We start from the raw sequence: 16,878 nt of genomic DNA on the forward strand, positions 1-16,878 counted from the left end.
CAGAAACAGTACAAAAAAAGTACAAAACAGCGCCAGGGGGTTGTAGACTCAATAAAGTAACTAAAATAGAATGCAAAATATATACATGTATATGTAACAAAATGTAAAGCCATAGGCTCACACAAGTTCCGTAAATAATCCAAATTTGGAACACAGCATCATAGTTTTCACAGCGTTTTGGTTGTTAGAGGTAGAGAGTATTTTAAAATAGAGTTCTAATTCTTTTTTAAAGGCACAAAAAACAGGTCGGGTATTGAGAAACTTACATTTATGAATATAAAACTTAGCCAATTGTATAATGATGTTGCAAAGGTAAAATTCCTTTTCAAAATTGTTTTATATACGGTGTAAATCCAAATAGCACATCTTTAAAACAAAGAAAAAATGTGTATAACACTGTGTTGTATTCCTACTTTTTCCGGTCACGATGACGTCAAATGAAAAAGAAGCGCGCGCTTGTGCATTCGCATTAGTGTCTTCCTGGTTGCCATGGCGACCATGGGGGCTGGGTTTGACCATGTGACGCACAACAGGCTGCCTCCGCCGCGCATAATGTCGACGCTGCCGCGCTGCAGAGCCCAGTAGGTGTGTGAGCGTCTTTCTGTGGGACAGTTTGGGCCGTGGTCGAACCGAGCAGAGCCAAACTCCTCGCTGAAGAAAACTTGAGACGTAAAGAAGAAGGAACACGATGGAGCTCTCGGCCATGGGCGACCGCGTCTTTGCCGCGGAAGCCATATTGAAGCGCCGCGTCCGAAAGGTGAGCCCCCCCCCTCCCCCTGTCGCCATGCCCGCGTCTTTTGACAGATGTTGGCCGCGGGAAGTACACAAGCTGACGGGGAACTCTGTCGTACTGAGCGGCGGAGGCCTTATGCTCGGCTAGGCTAGGCTATATGCTAATATACGAAGCTGTAAGTCAGCTTTTTTTAGGGCGTTTTCAGTGGAGGAAAAAGTATAACAAAAGAGGAGTGTGGCTGCGGGGAACCGTGTTCGAAAACTGGGGCCTTATTTATCTTAGTGGCTAATGGTTGCTAAAGCTACACGGTTACACTGTGTATAAATACATCACATTGGCTCTCATGTTTAATACGACTTTTTTCTAGCTGTTTTCTGCAAGATTTAAACGTACTTAACACCGACTTTTCCATGTTATAATATTCCATCTGGAATCCCAGTAGATACTCAAAAGGTTGGGACCACCATAAGGTCACTAGCGTAAATCAAAAGCCTGTCAACAATGGCAGGGGTGCAAAGGTCAAGTGTCATTACAATGCAGGGAACCAGTAGCCCCCCTGCCTGCCTCTCTTAAAAGGCCTCCCATGACCCCTCAATGGCCTCAACTTTGTTTCTTTTACTTTCACGTCTTGAAACCGTCTTCTCCCTTTGAGTTTGAAGCAGGCTGGAAACACAGTTTTTATAAAAATAAAAAAACACAAGTAATTGTAACCCAGCAGTCATGAATAAAGTTATAGAGTAAGACATACGAACATGTCGACTAGAGATGTCCGATAATGGCTTTTTTGCAGATATCTGATATTCAGATATTGTCCAACTCTTAATTATCGATTCCGATATCAACCTATACCGATATATACTGTTGTGGAATTAACACATTATTATGCCTAATTTTGTTGTGATGCCCCGTTGGATGCATTACACAATGTAACAAGGTTTTCCAAAATAAATCAACTCAAGTTATGGAAAAAAATGCCAACATGGCACTGCCATATTTATTATCGAAGTCACAAAGTGCATTATTTTTTTTTAACATGCCTCAAAACAACAGCTTGGAATTTGGGACATGCTTTCCCTGAGAGAGCATGAGGAGGTTGAGGTGGGCGGGGTTGCGGTGGGGATGGGGGGGTAGGGGCTAGCGGGGGGTGTATATTATAGCGTCCCGGAAGAGTTAGTGCTGCAAGGGGTTCTGGGTATTTGTTCTGTCGTGTTTATGTTGTGTTACGTGCGGATGTTCTCCCGAAATGTGTTTGTCATTCTTGTTTGGTGTGGGTTCACAGTGTGGCGCATATTTGTAACAGTGTTAAAGTTGTTTATACGGCCACCCTCAGTGTGACCTGTATGGCTGTTGATCAAGTATGCCTTGCATTCACTTGCGTGTGTGAAAAGCCGCATATATTATGTGATTGGGCCGGCACGCAAAGGCAGCGCCTTTAAGGTTTATTGGCACTCTGTACTTCTCCCTACATCCGTGTACACAGCGGCGTTTTAAGAAGTCATAAATTTTACTTTTTGAAACAGATACCGATAATTTCCGATATTACATTTTAAAGCATTTATCTGCAGTCCGATATTATCGGACATCTCTAATGTCGACCATAGGCGCCGAAAATTATTTTAAAGATTGAAAGTTGCCATCAGTCAAACGTGGGTGCTCGGGCCCCGAAGCACCCACGGAAAATGCCGAGCACCCACGTGGGATTGATGGCAACTTTCAATCTTTAATATCATTTTTGAAAAATCAATCTTGTTGTTGTTAATTTTGTGGCGAGTTAGGTCCGTTTTACATTATAAAAAAGTCACAACTCATATAGTCTATAATTAACAAAGCCTAACCAAGATTTCATTGAGCACGATAATGAACTAATGACACATGCATCTTGACTTTGAAAAAAATGCACACTAGCGAATGAAGGCCATACTTATTCAACAGCAATACATGTCGCACTAAGGGTGGCAGTATGAACAATGCCAACACTGTCATAAACATGTCCCATATAGTGAAACCACACTAATCAACAACGACAAACACATTTTGGAAGACTATTTGCATCGCAACACAACATAAACCATACAGAACAAATTCTCAGAATTCCCTGCAGCACCAACTCTTCCGGGACGCTACAATATAAACAAACGTCATTGGTGGATCTACACCTAAGATCCACTGTAATCATACCACGTACAATAGCGTATCTAGTCGATACTACTATGATTACATCGGTATTTTTTAACATCACAAAATCTTCTTTCGTTTTTTTTTTATTTGTATTATGTTTATAAACTAAGGAAATATGTCCCTGGACACATGAGGACTTTGAATATGACCAATGTATGATCCTGTAACTACTTGGTATCAAATTGATACCCAAATTTGTGGTATCATCCAAAACTAATGTAAAGTATCAAACAACAGAAGAATAAGTGATTATTACAGTTTATCAGACGTGTAGATAGAACATGTTGAAACAGAAAATAAGCATATATTAACAGTAGATTAATAATTCATTTTCTACCACTTGTCCTTAATAATGTTGACAAAATAATAGAATGATAACTGACACAATATGTTACTGCATACGTCAGCAGCTAAATTAGGAGCCTTTGTGTGTTTACTTACTACTAAAAGACAAGTTGTCTTGTATGTTCACTATTTTATTTAAGGACAAAATTGCAATAAGAAACATATGTTTAATGTACCCTAAGATTTTTTTTGTTAAAATAAAGCCAATAATGATTTTTTGTGGTCCCCTTTATTTAGAAAAGTACCGAAATACTTTTGGTACTGGTACCAAAATATTGGTATCCGGGAAATCCTAACACACACACACACACACACACACACACACACACACACACACACACACACACATACACACACCGAGCACCCACTGGCAGAAATGTAGATCGGCGCATATGATGTCGACAATATGGTCGAAGATCCTTTATTCAACAGGCGTGCTATTGTTTTTCGGAATGTTCTTCAAAAATGTTACTCAAAAATCCTACAAATGACAAGAAATCTGCTGTTTTTGGGAATCTACTCAATATATAAGTCAGATCTTCTATCAGGGGTAGCAAACTCATTTTCATTGAGGGCCACGTCACAGTTATGGCTACTTTCTGAGGGCCACTTGTAACAGAGAAATAGAAAAAAATAAAAAAATCTGTAGATTTTATGGTTAAAAAAATATACGTAATTTTTTTTCATTTACAGTAATATGCTGTAAACCAGAAGTGCCCACACTTTTTCAGCAGGCGAGCTACTTTTCAAATGACCAAGTCGAGGTGATCTACTTCATCTTCATATGTGTGTGAATATATACAGTACAGGCCAAAAGTTTGGACACACCTTCTCATTCAATGCGTTTTCTTTATTTTCATGACTATTTACATTGTAGATTGTCACTGAAGTCATCAAAACTATGAATGAACACATGTGGAGTTATGTACTTAACAAAAAAAGGTGAAATAACTGAAAACATGTTTTATATTCTAGTTTCTTCAAAATAGCCACCCTTTGCTCTGATTATTGCTTTGCACACTCTTGGCATTCTCTCGATGAGCTTCAAGAGGTAGTCACTTGAAATGGTTTTCACTTCACAGGTGTCATAGTTTTGATGCCTTCAGTGACAATCTACAATGTAAATAGTCATGAAAATAAAGAAAACTCATTGAAATGAGAAGGTGTGTCCAAACTTTTGGCCTGTACTCTGTGTGTGTGTGTGTGTGTGTGTGTGTGTGTGTGTGTGTGTGTGTGTGTGTGTGTGTGTGTGTGTGTACGTGTATATATATATATATATATATATATATATATATATATATATATATATATATATATATATATATATATATATATATATATATATATATATATATATATATATATGTATACCGGTGTGTGTGTATATGTATATATATATGGATGGATGGATATATATATATATATATATATATATATATATATATATATATATATATATATATATATATATATATATATATATATATATATATATATATATATATAGTTTATTTATTTTTATATTTATTTCGACGTTATTATGTTTTTGTTAACGTGTCAAAGGTGTTTTAATGAAAATACAAGCATGTTTAACATATAGATTCCCTTCTTTCATCAGGACAAAAATATAAGTTGGCGTAATACCTGATTTTGATGACTTGCATTGATTGGAATCAAGACAGGATTCACAGTCGTGCTGTTAACTTCCACATTTTTGAACTTAGATTGTGGAGGAGAAAAAAAGTCATTTTTTCTGTCCAATACCACATGAAAGAGGTTGGTTTTTGGCATCTTATTTGTCCAGCTTACATACTCGTATCCTTGACAAGAAATACAGTGATGACAAACGCCGTAACCTGCTAGCTTGTGTGCGTTAGCTTTCTGAGACTCATATTTTGTTAGCACAGGCAGGATGGAGCAACACTTTTATTGTGAAGACAGGAACTGTGTGGTCGGTCTTTAGGTTTTGATGGCAGGTACGGCGCGAGAGTCTATTTCTCGCCTTCCTGACAGTGGTTTCTTTTTTTCACACTGAGCTCGCAGCAGCAAGCGTCATCTCACATTATCCTCGGGTGCCTTGAATGTCAATCAAGTGACAAAAGTGACGTCATAATGAAGATTGATGATTGCTAATTTTTAGGTCTGTTTTTTAATGCCTGGCTGGTAATCGACTGACACACCCTCCGCGATCGACCGGTAGCTCTCTATCGACGTAATGGGCACCCCTGCTGTAAACAAATGTATGGTTAAAATGAACGGTTGTTGTTTTTCATTGTATATTTTTTGTAAATGGAAAAACTTTTTCTGTAAAATTTACTGCACAATACTGTCATTAGAAAAAACGTACCACACTAAAAACTGGCAGCTCAGTTGCCAGATGTTTGCCGTAAAAACAATGGTACTGTTTTTCTATTGATAGTAATATGATGTACAAACTACCGTAGATTTTACAGTAAAAAACTGGCAGCTCAGTTGCCATAATTATACTGTAAAATCTGTTGTCCTTTTTACAGTGCACAATTTAAAGGATAAATTGCATTGAAATCATAAGTCAAGCCGATTAGTTAAGTTTTTAATTTTTAAAAATCAATGTATAAGAATATATTTGTTGAATATTAGATCATATTAAAGTTTAAAAGATAAGTAATTGCATGCTGTACATATTTTTGTCAAAATAGAAAGAAATGAAAAATATCTCAAGTGACTGTTTTTATTGCAGGGAAGACTTGAATACCTGGTGAAATGGAAGGGATGGGCAATGAAGTAAGTTTAGTAGCTTTGATGGTCACACATGCACTGTGGAGCTATTTTTAATGTCTTAAAATAGAAATCCTTTCTTTTTTTTTTTTAAATGTATTAATGTGTCCTCTTTTGTTCTCCTCATCTTTATTCAGGCACAGCACCTGGGAACCAGAGGAGAATATTCTAGATGACAGACTCATACTCGGCTTTGAGCAAAAGTAGGACAATATGTTGATTTCATTAATAATTACTTGTAAAGGATGGTTAGTTGTGTTTTTCACAATAAACTAATATGTTATTGTTTTTGTCCAGGGAACGAGAGAGGGAGCGTAGTGGTCCGAAAAAACGGGGACCAAAACCCAAAAACCTCGCCACAAGGGTATGAAGATGAACCATTGAACTTCAGTGTGAAAGGGGCTATTATTTGCTGTATTTCCTTAACTATTGGCCTCCACTCTAATAGACACCATTACCCAATTAATCGCCAATGCCACTTACATTAATTGAAATGTTCCACCTTAAATAGATGCCTCTTTAATTATTATTTTTTAAATTACAGTCTCTCTGAAAGGTGCTAATTTCCGTGCTTCCTCAAATAATGGCCTTCGCTCTAATAGACACCGTTCCTAATTAATTGTAAGTGCAACCTAAAGAAATGGGAACTTACCACCTGAAATGCCTCCTATGAGCAAAAAACATCATTATTGTACAGTCTGCCTGAAAGGGGCTACTATTTACCCTACTTTTTACTTAATTTGTGATCTCTAGTCTGATAAAGTGAAGTGAAGTGAATTATATTTATATAGCGCTTTTCTCTAGTGACTCAAAGCGCTTTACATAGTGAAACCCAATATCTAAGTTAAATTTAAACCAGTGTGGGTGGCACTGGGAGCAGGTGGGTAAAGTGTCTTGCCCAAGGACGCAACAGCAGTTACTAGGATGGCGGAAGCGGGGATCGAACCTACAACCCTCAAGATAGACACCATACCCCGAATAATAAAAAAATGCCTCTTGAATACAGTATTTTTACAGTTTTGTGTGAAATATGCTACTATTTTACGCAAGACCTCTGCTAAAATAGACACAATGAGCCAATTAATAGCCTGCTAAATAAATAAAACGCTTCACCTGAACTGAACGCCTCCCAACTGGATTTTGTAAAAATGACAGTCTGTGTGATAGAAACTACTGTTTACCATACTTTCTTAAATTTTGACCTATGGTTTATACTGCAAAAAATAGCCAGCGGCACTTGAATAAATAAAACACTACACATGAAATGGATGTCTCCTAAAGGATAAAAAAAAAGAAAGATGTCTTTTACAGTTGGTGCAAAAGTGGCTACTATTTTACATAAGGCCTCTGATCTAATAGATGCCGCGCCTCAATTAATTTCCAGCACAATCTTGATAAATAAAACACTGCCTTAAAATGAATATCTCCTTAAAAAAAGATGTATTTTACTGTTTCTGCAAAAGTGGCTACTATTTTACCCAAGGCGTCTACTATAAAGGACACCATGGCTCAATTAATTGCTAGCGTTACTGAAATCTATAAATTGCTCCTCTCAAAATGGACACCTCTTTAAAAGAGATGTATTTTATACTGTGTGTGAAAAGGGCTACTATAGTATATAACCTATTTCTTCAAATAGTGTCCACAGCTGTCATAGACATCGTGCCTCTTATTAGTGTCCAAAACAATCTTAATAAATAAAATGCTGCACTTGAAATGGATGACTTCTAAATAAAACCATAAATAAATATAAAAGCGGTAGAAAATGGATGGATGGATAGATGTCTCTTAAGCATAATACATGTAGACACTTTGTGGACACTTTACCCCTATTAAATACCATTACTCTGCTGTTGAGTAGATTAGACTACACTGCCTAGGCCACTATGTGAGAAAAAGCAGTAATTATAAGGGATGTTCCGATCGGGGTTTTATGCTGCCGATTCAGATTAAGATCATCCATGAGTGACCCCGGCCAATACTGATACCAATCACATGGATTAACTGTAAATTTTTCTGTGTATTTATGGTGAGTGCTATCAACAGTTTAAGAATAGTTAAACTAGTTTTCTATTCTCTTGCTCTGTGTGTAATATGTAATATGATAATGATACCTAAAGGGGAACTGCACTTTTTTGGAATTTTGCCTGTCGTTCACAATAATTATGAAAGACATCACGATGGATGGATTTTTTAAAATGCATTCTAACTTGTAAATAAAGGTCAGTTTTCCGACAAGTTGGAACACTTTGACATCCAATTTAGACCTGGGAATGGTGAGAACGACACGAAAAGACGCTTGGTCACTCCCCACCCCCTTTCTTTGTGAGGATTATGAGTAAATTTTCATCTAAATATGAATATATGAACATCCTATGACAGCAGACCTTGTACATTAAGTGATGTTTTATTATGTTTGCTGGCTCTCATGAAGTCTGTAATGAGTAATAATCAGTGATGAAGAAGAAAAAAAGTGAATGTTGTGATCTTCACTTACTATACTATACTATACTTAAAATCAAATCAAAATATGTAAGTATTAAATGTTATTATAAATGTGCCTGTTACTACATTACATACTGTATATACTTACAGTATACAAATAAAACCTTAATGGAGGTGTTTCGATGACTTTTAAGGGCTTTATAGGCAGAATAGAGCGGCCCCCGTAGGATCCATTTTAAGCGCACTTTTGATCGCATTTATTGAATATTTAAAATGCATTAAAAAAATACATCCGTCATGTCTCATAATGATTGTGAATGATAGGCCAAATTCCAAAAAAGGTGCAGTTTCCCTTTTAAGACACAAAGAAATGCAGTTTGTTTGCTGTAATGGAGTTGAATATCATTAGTAGAGAGGAGCGGCTTCACACTGTGTATGGAGACACATAATTAGCTGCTAGTTGCTTGTCAGCTGGGCGACTAAAAATAAATACAGTGTCAGCCAGAGGGGATCAGCATTTGTGACCGGCATTAAAATGCATTAATGGGCAATGGTGATCACATATTTTTTTTACCAAAATCAGTCGATACCGATCGGTGGCCAATTGATCAGCACATCTCAATTGAATTATTTTTCATATACACATACAGTATGTATGTAAACAGATAAGTGTGTATGGATTTGGATGTATAAACACATAAAAGCAATAAAATGTGTGTGTTTTTCCGAAGACACAGCCAGCACTGCGAGAACCATGCAGCCGATCCACAAAGTCCCGCCGGACGACGTCGCACTCTTCCTCTGTGACCCCTTCTTCCTCTACATCGCCTCATCCTTCAGCATCTTCCTCTTCCTCGAGTTTGGCTCCTTCCCCAAAGCTCAACTCCCTGGCGGCCACCCACAAGCTGAAGAAGGACATCCATCGTTGCCACCGCATGTCCCGCCGGCCTCTGCCTCGCACGGATCCCATGTCCTTCTCCAGCCCCGGCGGCTTTCCGTCTCGCCCTCACGCCTCCCCTTTCTCCGAGACCGTCCGCATCCTCAACCGCAGGGTCAAGCCCCGCGAGGTGAAGAGGGGTCGTATCATCCTCAATTTGAAGGTGATCGACAAGCCGAGACGCGGCGGCTCGAGCGGAGGAGCCAGGAATCTTCCGGGTGGACGCCACAACATCCCATCCCGGAATCGCATCATTGGGAAGAAAGGAGAGGCTCCTTACAGACCTTTCCAGCCTCCGCTGAAGATGCTCGGTTTCCCCATGTATGGGAAGCCATTTGGGCTGCAATGCGGAGGTCCTCTGACATTCCACCCTCAGCCTGGGTCCTGCAACACCCGGAACCTCCGTCCAGCCCAGTCCTGCCCCCCGGCTCCCCCTTCCACCACCAGTGCCCCCAAAGGAAGGTCTCTGCCAACCACTGCTGCAGCTGAATCCTCCAAGTCCAGTGAGGCTCCTGAAACCAGTGAAGGTCCTGTAGAACCCCAAAATAACCCACCATCCGCCAAACCTTCTGTCTCACCTATACCAGCAACCTCACCCTCTTGCATGAGAGGTGAGGAAGAGGCCCCAAACCCCTCCCTTCCCCAAGAAGCAGGGGGCCAACCCGAACCCGCCAGGGTGCCTGTTGAGGGGGATCCCGACTGGCACCCAGAGATGGGACCCAGCTGCAAAGATGTGGTGGTCACCGACGTCACCACCAACCTCGTTACCGTTACCATCAAAGAGTTCCCCTCTCCTGCCTCTGGCCCCGCCTCTCCGGCTTCCGTCGCAGAAAACGGGACCTCCGAGGAGCCCGCCCTTCCCAAACCATAGGAAATCATTAATAACACCACTGGTGTTTTTAAAAATAAATGTGCCCTTTTTGCCACTTTAGGCCCTTCCCACCTTTTCCTAAAGGTGTTTCCACATGTGCCCACTGGTCAAAATAATAGGTACACCTGTACAGTCAACAACGAGCTTGTGTATTATAGTGGTTGCTGTAGAACTGTATCGCGTCACTGAGAGCTATTTTGTTTATCATAATACCAAATAGAAATGGTCAAAATGCACTAATGCAACAATAGACATATGATGATGGACGTGAGCATCATCTATTAAAATAAATCTTTGCAAGTGTACATAATACAGATTCCAGTGAGTATACATAACTATGAAAACAACTCCGCCCATACATTGAATTATAACAAAATATGTATTTTGAAGTGTACAGTATACATAAAAAGAGCAGCTACTAGGTTATTCTTGTCCACTTGCACAGCACTGATGCCTTAAGGCACACTCAAACAAGCTATCATTTGTGAACAGACATAGAAAACCCTTTATAACAACAGCTTTTTAAGCCACAGCAGTTTATTTAGCGTTGTTCCAATATATGATTTTTTATAAGTTTTTGCACATGGGACTCTCACATATTGCAACAATATACAGCGAGGCAAAAAATCAAATGCACTTGACTGCATCCAAACAGTATTCTTTGTTCATCCATTGCCTTTCTACTTCTATTCCCTACAACGCATACATAAAGGTTATACATAAACATGCAACCCGTTGGTATTTATATATGTATATATATGCACACCACGCCGCGCTAGACTTTGTAAGTTATCCTTGCCGCCTTTTCTTGCTTGTGTATTTTACCCCCAAACTGCAAAGACTCTTTAAAAAGGACCAGATTATACTGTACATATGTATACAGTGCATCCGGAACGTATTCACAGCGCTTCATTTTTCCCACATTTTGTTTTGTTACAGCCTCATTCCAAAATACAATACAATTTTGTCCTCAAAATTATTCCACAGACAATAAATACCCCATAATGACAATGTGAAAATATTTTTATAAAACATTTTTGCAAACTTATTAAAAATAAAAAAATCACATAATCCTAAGTATTTACAACATTTGCTCAGTACTTTGTCGATGCAGCAATTACAGCCTCAAGTCTTTAAATACGATGCCACAAGCTTGGCACACCTATCTTTGGGCAGTTTCGCCCTTTTCTCTTTGCTCATTTCTCTTTGCAGCACCTCAAACTCCACCAGGTTGGATGGCAAGAGTTGGTTTTCATCCAGGATGTCTTTGTACATTTCTGCATACATCTTTCCCTCTATCCTGACTAGTTTTTCCAGTTCTTGATGCTGATAAAGATCTGCATAGCATGATGCTTCACTGTAGGGATGCTATTGGTCTGGTGATGAGCGATGCCTGATTTCCTCCAAACATGATGCCTGGCATTCTCGCCAAAGATTACAGTCTTTGTCTCAGACCAGAGAATGTTGTCTCTAATGGTTTAGCAGTCTTTCAGGTACTTTTTGGCAAACCTTTTACTAAGAACTCTCTTCTGTCTGGCCTCTGTACCATACAGGCCTGACTGGTGGATTGCTGCTGAAATGGTTGTCCAGGAAGGTTCTCCTCGCCACAGAGGAATTCTGTAGCTCTGGCAGAGTGACCATCGGGTTCTTGGTCACCTCCCTGACTAGACTAAGATGAATGCTGCAATGTGCAGAGACATCCTGGATGAGAACCAACGCTTCCCATCCAGTCTGATGGCACTGATGGGGTGCTGTTAATGAGCGAAACTGCCCAAAGATAGGTGTGGCATCCTATTCAAAAATACTTGAGGCTGTTTTTGCTGCCATAGTGCATCAACAAAGTATTGCGCAAAAGCTGTTAATACATAAATGTACATATGATGCTTTATTTTTTTACTTTTAATAAATTTGCACCAAATAATATATATGTTGGAAGAAGGGTGTAACATAAAATGTGGAATAGATGAAGCACCGAATAGTTGCACACATTTATGTGTGTTTTGCCACATTAGCACTCTTAGTATTCACGTGTCAAATTCGGGAAGGTTCACGATGATGCTTTAAGTGGTTTCACGTACATCAATACCCTATTTCCACAAATTCTGGCTGACATTTTACTCAGCTGCAGAGAGTACCAGGCGTGTTGGAGGCTGACCCAGTTGTCCTCTACTTACGGCACTGTTACGTAGAAGAGCGCAATCTTGTGTCATGTCTTTTGTACAGAATTGCTAGTGAGTTGCGTGTCGTCTTGCTGCAATGATTTCATGCTTACAAGGCTATAATTGAGGTAACCATTCAAGCTCAACCCTTGTGATTGAGATGGAGCGTCTACTGGAGCAATGACCTTTATTTAAGGAAATATAGTAGCTTGTGCGTCTATTCAGGCAGAGTCGTTCAAGTGGACAGTGCAATTAATGAGGGAAGTTTAGTAGTTTAGGTCTGACATTTATTCACACAGACATGAAATTAAGGCATGGTGTACTGTCTACTAGTGCAAAGGCCACTATTTAAGGAAATACGGCAGTTGGTGCCTCCTAAAATGAACTCATGTGGACCATGTAATTGAGCTATGGCCTCTAACAAAGCACAGGCTACTATTTAAGGAAATATGGTACTTAGTGGATTCATTTTTCAAATGGAGAATGCACCTGAAAATTGAGACATTTTGTTAATGGAGCATAGGCCCTTATTTGAGGAAATATGGTAGCTTGGGTATTTAAGCTAAAGCCTTTAATTGGACCATGCATATGAGATATGGTGTCTACTAGATCAGATACTTAGAGGAAATTTGGTAGCTCGTGGAGCTCAACTGAACCCTTTAAATTGGAACTTCTAATTGAAATGTGGTGTTTTCTAGCTCAGACTTATCTGAGGAAATATGGGCGCTAAGCTGAACCATTTTGTCAAACCATTTACAATAATTGAGATATGGTGTTTTAGATTGGAAACTTATTTCAGGGAAATATGGTAGTTTGTGCATCTAAGCCGAACCCTCTTATTAAACAATGTAATTGAGATACAGTGCTCACTAGATTGGAGACATATTTGTAATATGTTAGCTTGTGCATCTCAGCTGAACAATCCGATTAAATCATGTTATTGAGATGTGTTTTTTTACCAGATCAAATACTTATTTGATGAAATATGCTAGGTTGTGCATCTCAGCTTAACCATTTTATTCAGATATTAGATATGGTGTATCATAGATTAGATTTATTTGAGAAAATATGGTAGCTTGTGCGTCTCAGCTGAAACCTTTATTTGGACCATGTAATTTGAAAAAGGGGTTTACTAGATCAGACTTATTTGAGGAAATATGGTAGCTTGTGTAACAAAGCTGAAACCTTTTGTTGGACCATGTAATAGAAATATGGTATTTAGTAGATCCGAGACTTGTTTGAGGAAATGTAGGTGTTAGTGTATCTAAGATGAACCCTCTTATTAAACCATGTAATTGTGATATGGTGTGTATTCGATCAGATACTTTTTTTGAGGAAATGTGGGAGCTTGTGCATCATTCTCAGCCAAGCCCTCCTATTAAACAATGTGATTGAGATATGGTGTTAACTAGATCAAATATGGTAGCTTGTGCATCTCAGCTTAACCATCTTGTTAAACGTGTAATTTAGATGTGGTGTATACTAGATCAGACCTATTTGAGAAAATATGGTTGCTTGTGCATCTCAGCTGAACGAATTGAATTGCTTGTAATTGAAGTATGGTGTTTACTATGATCAGAGACTTATTTGAGGAAATATGGTAGTTTGTGCATTTAAGATAAACCCTTTTAATCGGACCTTGTATTTTATATATCGTGTTTACCATATCAAATATTTATTTGAGGAAATATGGTAGCTTGTACATTTCAGCTGATCCATCTTATTAAACCATGTAATTGAGTATGGTGTCTCCTAGTTCAGAGACTTATTTGAGGAAATATTCATCTTAGCTGAAACCTTAATTTGGACCATGTAATTTAAATATGGTGTTAACGAAATCAGACACTTATTTGAGCAAATATAGTAGCTTGTGTATCAAAGCTGAACCCCTTGGACCATGCAATGGAACTATGGTGTTTACTAGACAAGAGACCTATTTGAGGAAATATGTGAACCGTGCAATAAATTGAGGAATGGCGTTTACTAGAATGTAGGGCACTATCTGTGGAAATATACTTTGATCCCATTGCAACATCTCGACCTTCTCAGACTTTGACACTAAACCGAATGACTTTGCCTTACCTACCGCTGCTGCGTTCACTCCTAAATACCAATTAAAATACACACTCCTGTAAGCATGACTAGAAAGACCGCATCATTAGCAAGCTGTAAAAACACATCTGAATGGCTTCTCTATTGAACACAATGTTTCCTCTTCTGCGTACTGGATGGTTTTATTTGTCGCTAGTATTGTTTCAATACTTACTCACAGGTTACCCTTGAAGTTTATTGTCAAAGTATCACATGAAGAAACCACACTTTTTTGAAGCTGAATGACATTTGGAATAGACTCTTCCATATCTCTGCTAAGTTGTGAGTAGAAGTAGGAGTGTTAGGCTGATGTTTTCGTTCTAATATCGGGGTAGCACAACTCGACGTGGTGGCCTATCTTTTACCAAATAGGGCTTGTGTGATTGTTTTGTTTTTTAGCCACGTTTTACCACTTTTTAAACGTGCTATATAATTCCAATGATTTTTGTTCCTCCTCTTTGTACTGTATTACAGTGTTTTCGACATATGCATAATGATTTTGTAATTGTGATGCAATTCAATATGACTAGAAGGCTTTTTTATTGCTGGTATGAATTGTGCATTGCATTAGTGCGCGGAGGGCGACATACTGTTGTAATGTATCTTTTTGAAGCATGTTTTGCAAAGCCGTATTGTACAGATTATATATTCACTGTCATCATGTGTTACCTGTAAGTCTCCTTGTTGTTTTTGTTTTCTTTTACCAGGCTTTAAATTAAAAACGCTGTAGCAAAGCAGATCTCTTTCTCATTGAACTACAGTGGAGCTTCTACAGGAGACACTGCTTCTGCTTTTGAAAGCAATTATATAATCTTGGTGAAATCATCAAACAAATGGTAATATTGTTACATTTCTTTGCACGTGTGAATACTGTTTTCTTGTAATGTCATTATTAGAGTTCATCTATAAGGAAGTCATCTGTGCAGTTTGTGAATATTTCACAGAGTGGTGCTGTTGGACCGTTATGAAGAGACTTGGGACTGCATCACAAAGCCTGGTGTGTATCCATATATCAAAATCAAGGTATTCTTGTATTTTACATAATTTCTATTATAATGAATTGAATGCAGACTACACCAAAGGCTACATCTACAGCGGTCACCACCCCCTTATCTGTTCAGAGGCTAGACGGAATTAAAATCGTCCCTGCGGTGTCACAGCAGCAGTGGCCCACTTCTGTGCATGCAATGTCAGCCACCTCTGGAGATTAAACTGCAATCTAGGCTGCAGGTCACCATAATGAGCGCTTGGGCCTTATCATGTGGTGGACCTTTTTAGTTTAATTCTAAAGCGGAATGTTAGTTGACTAAACCCTGTTGTTACCATGCAGTACAGTTTGATGGAACAAGTTATTGGTAGGCGGGAGTCAAATGCCCCAAAATATCCACACCACACTTGCAAGACTTTTCAGCACACTTTGGTGGGATACCAGTTGGTCAATCAATTGCAATCAAAACCTTTATATAGCGCGTTCCATACACTGAGAATGTGCAACACAAAAGCAAAAAAAAAAAAGGAACACATGAATGCACACAGCACCATTGACAATAACGAGACATGGCATGGCACTGAGGATTGAGGAAATCACCTTTTTTAACGAAAAATTTGTCACGGCCTGACCCCAGGATGCAGAGACTGCAGAGAAAATTGTTTTAATAAGAAGAGTAGTGCAGCAGGGAAGTGCACAATTAGGAAAAGTGGTCACGAGAAAGCTATGCAACATGGAGGTGCAGAGCACAATGATCTAGAGCAGTTTTTCCACCGAGTACCACTTCAGAAAACACTTTGCTCTCTAAGTACCACCGTAGACCAACATTAAAGCAAACGGTCTAGTTGCGATTGATTGAATGCCCTGAGAATACAAGGACATGGATGAATCCATAAACACGTCCAACGTTAAAATACAGTAGCATAGTAGGCCTACGTATTCATTAAAACAAGGCAGAGGTTTTATTCAACAAGTATATTGTTGGCCACTGTAACATTACACACAGTTTGAACAGTGACACTGCGTTTGAATATAGGAAAATAAAACACTGTACTTTAATCAAGTGGTTCTGTAGCGTACCACTAAATGGAGTCCGAGGACCACAAGTTTTTGATTGATTGATTGGGTTAGGGTTAGGGTTAGGGTTAGGGTGGGGGGGGGGTGTTTAAATTAAACTTTTATTTTTATTTTATTTTTACAAGTTTTCATGGTTAGCTTAACCAAGGGGTTGCACGGGGTTAGGGTTAGGGTTAGGGTGGGGGGTGGGGGGGGGGGGGGGGTGTTTAAATTAAACTTTTATTTTAATTTTATTTTTACAAGTTTTCATGGTTAGCTTAACCAAGGGGTTGCACACTCCAGAAGCTGAACTGAACA

The 16,878-nt window shown here is 38.9% G+C and overlaps 1 protein-coding gene across 1 annotated transcript; it reads left to right on the plus strand.

Annotated features, from left to right (window-relative positions):
- Positions 1 to 515: 515 nt before the first annotated feature.
- On the plus strand, positions 516 to 15,253 carry cbx6a (chromobox homolog 6a). The gene is made up of 5 exons (XM_072916063.1): positions 516 to 757; positions 5,976 to 6,019; positions 6,151 to 6,216; positions 6,311 to 6,377; positions 9,190 to 15,253. Exons 1-5 carry the CDS (start codon positions 689 to 691, stop codon positions 10,264 to 10,266), a joined length of 1,323 nt encoding a protein of 440 aa, XP_072772164.1. The 5' UTR covers positions 516 to 688; the 3' UTR covers positions 10,267 to 15,253.
- The last annotated feature ends 1,625 nt before the right edge of the window (positions 15,254 to 16,878 follow it).

Source organism: Nerophis lumbriciformis, linkage group LG25 (genome assembly GCF_033978685.3).
Source record: "Nerophis lumbriciformis linkage group LG25, RoL_Nlum_v2.1, whole genome shotgun sequence".
NCBI classification, from domain to species: domain Eukaryota; kingdom Metazoa; phylum Chordata; class Actinopteri; order Syngnathiformes; family Syngnathidae; genus Nerophis; species Nerophis lumbriciformis.

Coding starts and splice junctions, on each gene's coding strand:
- cbx6a (XM_072916063.1), top strand. CDS start 689: ATGGAGCTCTCGGCCATGGGCGACCGCGTCTTTGCCGCGGAAGCCATA. Junction 758..5,975: donor TGAAGCGCCGCGTCCGAAAG/GTGAGCCCCCCC, acceptor TTTTTATTGCAG/GGAAGACTTGAATACCTGGT. Junction 6,020..6,150: donor TGGAAGGGATGGGCAATGAA/GTAAGTTTAGTA, acceptor ATCTTTATTCAG/GCACAGCACCTGGGAACCAG.